This window comes from Jaculus jaculus, chromosome 18 (assembly GCF_020740685.1).
Source record: "Jaculus jaculus isolate mJacJac1 chromosome 18, mJacJac1.mat.Y.cur, whole genome shotgun sequence".
In the NCBI taxonomy this organism is placed as follows: Eukaryota; Metazoa; Chordata; class Mammalia; order Rodentia; family Dipodidae; genus Jaculus; species Jaculus jaculus.
This window is the reverse complement of record NC_059119.1, coordinates 16,138,908-16,146,093: the sequence shown is the minus strand read 5'-3', so window position 1 is coordinate 16,146,093 and position 7,186 is coordinate 16,138,908. Positions and strand designations below refer to the sequence as shown.

Sequence of the window (7,186 nt, the reverse complement as noted above, 5' to 3'; positions counted from 1 at the left end):
TTTTAAAAAAAAATTCCACTCTGGGACTGGGGAGAGGGCCTAGCTGTTAAAGTGTTTGCCTACGAAGCCTAAGGACCCAAATTCCATTCCTCAGGACCCACATAAGGCAGATGCACAAGGTGGCCTGTGTGTCTGGGTTTTCTTTTTCCCCCAGTGGATGGAGGCCCTGACTTATTCTCTCTCTCCCTCTATCTACCTCTTTCATTCTCTCTCTCTGTCGTTCTCTCTCAAATAAAGAAATAAATATATTTTTTAATTTTTGTTTATTTTTATTTATTTATTTGAGAGTGGCAGACCACAGAGAGAAAGGCAGAGAGAGAGAGAGAGAGAGAGAAGAGAGAGAAGGGTGCACCAGGGCCTCCAGCCACTGCAGACGAACTCCAGATGCATACGCCACCTTGTGCATCTGGCTTACATGGGTCCAGGGGAATCAAGACTTGTACTGGGTCCTTAGGCTTCACAGGTAAGCACTTAACTGCCAAGTCTCCAGCCCTAAATATATTTTTAAATATTTTATTCATTTATTTATTTGCAGAGAGAGAAGCCAATAGAGAAAGAGAGAGAATGGGCATGCCAGGGCCTCCAGCCCTGCAAATGAACTCCAGACACATGTGCAACCTTGTGTATCTGGCTTATGTGGGTCCTATGGGATCACACCTGGGTTCTTTGGCTTTGCAGGCAACCGCCTTAACCACTAAGCCATCTTTCCAGCCCCAAAATTAAATATTTTAAAAAATTCTTCCACTCTGGCTCACACAGTGCATCTGATTAGCTGAAACCAGTCTGGGAAGGATGGGTGTTTCTTTGCCTAACAGGCCAGCAACTCAACGTGGAGTTGGACAAGCTGCAGAGGGACTTCCTCTGCCGGTGCTCACAGGACCCATGAAGGTTTGTCCTCTTGAGTGCTTCCGAAAATCAAGTCCCCAGCAGAAAGAGAGACATCCAGAGTGACTGGAACTAAGCAGCCCTGGCCATTCCTTTCAAAAAAAAAAAAAAAAAAAGAAAGAAAGAAAAGAAAAAGAAAACCGGGCTTACTGGCGCACGCCTTTAATCCAAGCACTTGGGAGGCAGAGGTAGGAGGATCATTATGAATGTGAGGCCAGCCTAAGATTACATAGTGAATTCCAGGTCAGCCTGGGCTAAAGTGAGACCCTACCTAACCAAAATAAATAAATAAATAAATACCTGAGAAAAATCAACTTAGGTAGGGGTCTCACTCTAGCCCAGGCTGACATGGAAGTCTAACTGTACTCCTAGCTTGGCCTCAAACTCACAGCAATCCAAAAAAAAAAGATTCTAACACTACCCTTCCCTGAGTGCCAGAATTACAGGGACCTACCACCACACCAACTTCTCTATGTCTTTTAAAAAATTATTTGGGGCTGGAGAGATTGTTCAGTGGTTGAGGCACTTGCTTGCAAAGCCTAACAGCCAGGGGTTTGATTACCCAGCGCCCACATAAAGCCAGATGCACAAAGTGGCACATGCATCTGGAATTCATTTGCATCATCAAGAGGCCCTGGTATGCACATATTCACTCTCTCCTTGATTGCATTACTATTAAATTAAATATTAATATAAAAAATTAATAATTTTATTTGTTCGGATGTGGTAGTGCACGCCTTTAATCCCAGCACTTGGGAGGCAGAGGTAGGAGGATCTCTGTGAGTTCCAAGCCAGCCTGGAACTACAGAGTGAGTTCCAGGTCAGCCTGGCCTACAGAGTGAGACTCTACCAGGAAAAACAAAAAGTAAAAAAGGAGCCAGGAGTGGTGGCTCACACTCCAGAGGCAGAGGTAGGTGGATTACTGTGAGTTCAAGGCCAGCCTGAGACTATACAGTGAATTCTAGGTCAGTCTGAGCTAGAGACCCTACCTCAAAAAAAAAGTGTGTGTGGGGGGGGGAGTAGAGATGGTTTATTTTGCTCAGTTTCAGAAGCTTAGGTTCAGGGTCACTTGGCAACTCACGGTGGGTCTCTAGGGACACAGTACACACCATGAAAACAGGTGCCCAATGTCTCCTGACCATGAGAACTAAGTGGCCTGGTGGAATGTGAGCTCTGGAGCGCCCCCTGTCACCAGCACCTGGGGACATTCAAGTTTCAAACCCTTAGGCCCATCTTGATTCTATGACTTTACCCTGTGCCCTGTCCTACCCAGGACCAGCCTGTGTGATGTTAACAGGGCTGAGAGAAGCAGGAGGGAGGAGCATCAGACTGGAACCTCAGGAGTCTTCCAGGTTCTGGGGCAGCGGCCTGGCTCTCTTCATGGTGAGCTGAGATGCTGGCTGGCACTGCAAAATGGAAGAGACAAGAAATGAGTAGAAAAAGGGGGAGGGAGGTGGAAAAATTAAATTTTGCGTGATCAGCAAGGTTTCAAACAATCGCTCGCCAACTGAAGTGGGAGCCACGTCTATAAGTCATTCTGTTTTATAGACCATTAGGATCTCCAGAGAGAACCTGCATGGAGACCATTGCTTTCTGTTGAAATTAAAATGTCAGAGAAAAAGAAATAGAACAAAACAGGGAATCTGCAATTAATTACCAGGCCATAAAAATTCAATAATCAGGAGGCAGGGCGGCCGCAGGCCCAGAGGTATCAGAGGCAGTGTAACAAGAATGGAATACATTAATCTTTTCAAATTAGTTTTTTAATCTGACGGGGATATATGGTGACATGGCTTTCACCACTCCCTCTCCCCTCCACCCCCCCCCCAACAACTCCACAGCTCCCGCCTAAAGCCAGGCTGGGGGAGGAAAGCTCTGGGACTCTGTGGTCAACCAGGAGCCCCAGATAATGGGAGACAGGGCCCAGCTGAGGCCAGGGGCCCTGTGCCACTGGCGTGGTGCAGGAAAATGCCTGTTCCCACTGCGCAGGGACAAAGGCAAGAATTGCTGGAAGGTGTGGTTGCCCCTGCGGGGAAGCTGGTTGGCTGGGAAGGCAATGAGTCTCCAGGCAAATTCCTTTCCTAGTCTGGAACATGGGAATAATAATCTCTGTTTCACAAGGACCCTGGGTGGAGTGCTCCTGGCACCCAACAGATGCTCAGAAAGGCTCCTAAGGTTACTATTTTCAATGTAGCAGATGGGGCAGCAAGCAGTACAAGACACCGCCCGACCCACAGAGCACCTGCTCTGAGCTCCACCCTAAAGAAGGCCATGAACTGCAGCCTGCGTCCTAACCTAGGCAACACTTACCGAGATATTTACAGGGCCCAGCAGGATGCAGGGGGTCAGTGAGGAAGGGACAGGAAGCTCAAGCCATGGGCAGACCTGCCGCCTGGTGACAGGTTCTAAGAAGAGCTGGGAGAAGCGGACCTGGGGCAGCCACTGATCAGTCAAGAAATCAGTGCAAGCAGGGCATGGTGGTGCACGCCTTTAATTCCAGCTCTCGGGAGGCAGAGGTAGGAGGATCACCCAGAACTCGAGGCCACCTGGGACTACAGAGTGAATTCCAGGTGAGCCTGGGCTAAAGTGAGACCCTACCTCAGAAAAGCAAAAAAAAAAAAAGAAGAAAAAGAAAAGAAAGAAATCAGTCCACCCTGATTTTGATTGGAGGCCGGCCTCGGAGCCCCGCCCCAAACCTTGACCTCCCATTACCCAGGATTGGGGCAGCTGGGATCAGTCTGGCCTGGGGCCTCAGCTAAGCCTCATTTCTCACTGAGCCCGTTGTTGGCCTGCCTCCCACCGCCTTCGGAAGAAACCAGGGCCTGGCGGGTGTTGTCATGACTCAGGCTATCAGAGCGATGGGCCCAGGGTCCTCAGCAGGGAAGTTGCTCAAATGACCTTCTGCCCTGGGCATTCTGATTCCTGTAGAGCACTAAGTGGCAGGATTTTCTCTATTAGTAACTTCATTGTACAGAAAAGGAAACAGTCGCTTACTTGTTCTACTCCACCTGTTGCCTGAAAGTCACAAGCCAATACAGGTGTCTTTCGCCTCTGTCAGGGTTCAGCATACAGGTGTGCAACGCTCCCTGGTTAGCGTTCTGGACGGAGGCCGCGCCTACCATCCCATTGCTAACAGATTCCCCATGGTATCCTCTCTCCACGCAAGGACTAGAACAACAGCTGCCATTATTGAAAGGCCACTGCGTGCCAGGCTGTAGAATCTGATGCATTTTACCATAAGACTGTGGCTCCCATGTTACAGAAAGAAAACTGAGGTTGGAGAGGCTGCTGGGGTCCCAGATCACACAGCCAGGATTCCAGCCGCTAAGGATACTGTCTCAGCACCCGCTGCACTCTGCGTTTCCGAACCAGAACCTTCCCTCCTGCAACCTCATCCTTTGGGGCCTGTTACCCAGCAGGCATCCCTTTGATTCTCTCTGGCTTTCACTTTATCGCTGGTACTGGTCACACTCTTGTCCTCGCCACTCACCCACATATGCTGTAGGGGGCCTCGGGAGAAAACGATAGCGAACAGAAGAAGCAAGCGTAGCCATGAGGGACACTAGACGGTGCTGGGTCGCAGCCAGGCGTTTAAGACCCCAGTGTCCATGTGGGAGGTTGGCGCCCCAGCCCAGGCGCAGTTCCGCAGGCGGCCACCAGATGGCGCGCGGCCCTCTGGGGAGGAGTCTGCAATGAGGAGAGGTGGTCACCAGATGGTGCCCGAGGCCACGGGCGCTGCGAACAAGCGGGGCCTGGACGAGGTGGAGCCCGGCCTGCGCATGGATCCCATTCCGGAGCCCGCGGCTACGGGCACACGTGACAGCCTCAGCCAGCTACCAGCGCCATGACCCACCCCATGCTCCGGATCTCTGCTCCCGCCGCGCTGGCCCTGGGCTCGGCCGCGCTGGGCGCCGCTTTCGCCACCGGCCTCCTCCTGGGTGAGCAATGCGCTGCGACGGCGGCGGCTCCCGGGGGACCGGCAGGCTGGGGGGGGATGGAGGGGAGCAAGGAGGGACGGACGGACACAGGTGGCGGTGGCTTGGAACCCGGATCCCTGACTCGGCACCCTCTCTCCCCTTGCAGGCAAGTGGGGGCTCCCATGGCGGTTCCGGCGACAGCAGCGCCTGCTGCCCCCCGAGGACAGTCCCCTGTGGCAGTATCTGCTGAGCCGCTCCATGAGGGAACATCCGGCGCTGCGGAGCCTGCGGCTGGTCAGTAGGGCCGGGTGACCGGCCACGGGATAGGTGGACCCACGTGGCCCGTGACCTTGGATTTGAGCCACTGCCCTCTCGGGGCTTCCGGGTTCCAGGACGCTATGTTGTGGGCGTCCCACAAGAGGCTGTCCACCCCCTCCAGGCCACGCCCACCTCCGGATTTGCAGACTTGGGGTGGGGTGGGTGATTGATCGGCAGATGTGTCACCCTCTCCGTCTCCCCCACCCCCCCGCACACAGCTGACTCTGGAGCAGCCGCGGGGGGATTCCATGATGACCTGTGAGCAAGCCCAGCTTCTGGCCAACCTGGCGCGGCTCATCAAAGCCAAGAAGGTTCTGGACCTAGGTAGGGATGCGTGGCCCGGATCGCCGGGAGCCGGGGTCCCTGGGCTGTTCCCCACCCGGCTGTAAGCCTGGCCCTGCCCCCGTCCGCAGGCACTTTCACTGGCTACTCCGCGCTGGCGCTAGCCCTGGCGCTGCCCCCGGATGGGCACGTGGTGACCTGCGAGGTGGACGCGGGGCCCCCGGAGCTGGGACGGCCCCTCTGGAGGCAGGTGAGCGCATCCACAACCCCGAGGGCGCGGGCGGGCCTGTGGCTGGCTCCGACCCTGACCTCGTCCTCCCGCAGGCCGAGATGGAAGACAAGATCGACCTTCGGCTGAAGCCCGCCCTCGACACCCTAGGTGAGCACCCCCTCGGGTGGGAAGGGCCTTGGCCCCACTCACTGGTGACCGGGTCTGCGGGTGACAGGACCGGTGGCATCCCTGAGCAAAGGCTCGGAGCACCAGGTCTGCAGACTCAGTGGTACCTGCCCTGTCTCTCCCCACACATAAGACGAGCTCCTGGCGGCTGGCGAGGCCGGGACCTTCGACGTGACCGTGGTGGACGCCGACAAGGAGAACTGCACGGCCTATTATGAGCGGTGTCTGCAGCTGCTGCGCCCGGGTGGCGTTCTCGCCATCCTTAGAGTAAGGGCGGGAACCGATCCCGACTCTCCCCTAGTCACCTCCGGATTCCAGGGGTTGGACGGGTGGACGTTCCGCGAAGGCTTTCGGGACTCCAGCCCTCCCCCCGCCTTTCCGCAGGTCCTGTGGCGTGGAGAGGTGCTGAGGCCTCGACCTGGAGACCGGAGAGCCGAGTGTGTGCGAAATCTAAACGAGCGCATCCTGCGGGACGCCAGAGTCTACATCAGCCTCTTGCCCCTGGGTGATGGCCTCACCTTGGCCTTCAAGATCTAGGTCTCAGCCAGGCATAGTGGCATATGCCTTTATCCAAGCTCTGGGGAGGATCACTGAGTTTGAGGCCAGCCTGGGGCTTTAGAGTGAGTTCCAGACCAGCCTGGACTAGAGACCCTACCTTGAAAAACAGAATAATAGAGCAAGCTAAGGCTTAACCCAGCGTGCCAGAGAGATCCGGGGAACCCCGTGCATTGACAGAGCTAGGGTTACAGCTGACAATAAAGATACTGGAATAGGCAACATCCTGAGCCTCCCTATTTGGTGTTGAACCGGAGAGGGGACATCCTGAGCCCGTAGCTTTTCCAGTGAAAGGGTACCTTAAAGGCACCTAGGCTGTGGGCTCCAGAGCAGGCTGAGGGCTATTTGCATAGGTCTTCTTCCTGCACCCCTCAAGGGCAGGTGAGGCTTGCTCTTGACTCACTGCAGGTGGGACTAGTGGAGCCACCCAGCAGACAGGGCTGTCCTGGGTCTGCTGGCAATCCGCCCATGTTTGCAGAGAACGGTGGGCTCCCCTGTACTTTGGAAGCCCTGGTCAGAGTCCATCACCTGTAAGAACCAGACCTCTTAACCTGAGGATGTCGCAGTTGGCTCAACTATCTGGTCCCCTCCTCTGAAGTTCTGGAAGGGAATGTGGTGACTTATTTACTGCAGACACAAAGGGACCCAGGCTTTCTGAAGGGGCATTCTTTCTCAAAGCCCCCAATTCCTGGGGAACGTCAAGTTCTTCCCGCAGAAAGCAGAAGTGGCGGCCAGCACTGCAAGTTTCACCACAGTATACGCACGCGCCCACAGCCAGATATCCCACCTCCACAGCTCTTGGAGTTTACCTTGCATTCTGGATGACTTCTGG

The 7,186-nt window shown here is 54.7% G+C and overlaps 1 protein-coding gene across 1 annotated transcript; it reads left to right on the top strand.

Annotated features, from left to right (window-relative positions):
* The first annotated feature begins 4,580 nt into the window (after window positions 1-4,580).
* Comtd1 (catechol-O-methyltransferase domain containing 1) lies at window positions 4,581-6,578 on the top strand. The gene is made up of 7 exons (XM_004657963.2): window positions 4,581-4,823; window positions 4,969-5,096; window positions 5,339-5,444; window positions 5,534-5,652; window positions 5,727-5,781; window positions 5,933-6,066; window positions 6,184-6,578. The coding sequence occupies exons 1-7, from the start codon at window positions 4,730-4,732 to the stop codon at window positions 6,334-6,336; spliced, it is 789 nt and encodes a 262-aa protein (XP_004658020.2). The 5' UTR covers window positions 4,581-4,729; the 3' UTR covers window positions 6,337-6,578.
* Window positions 6,579-7,186: the final 608 nt, after the last annotated feature.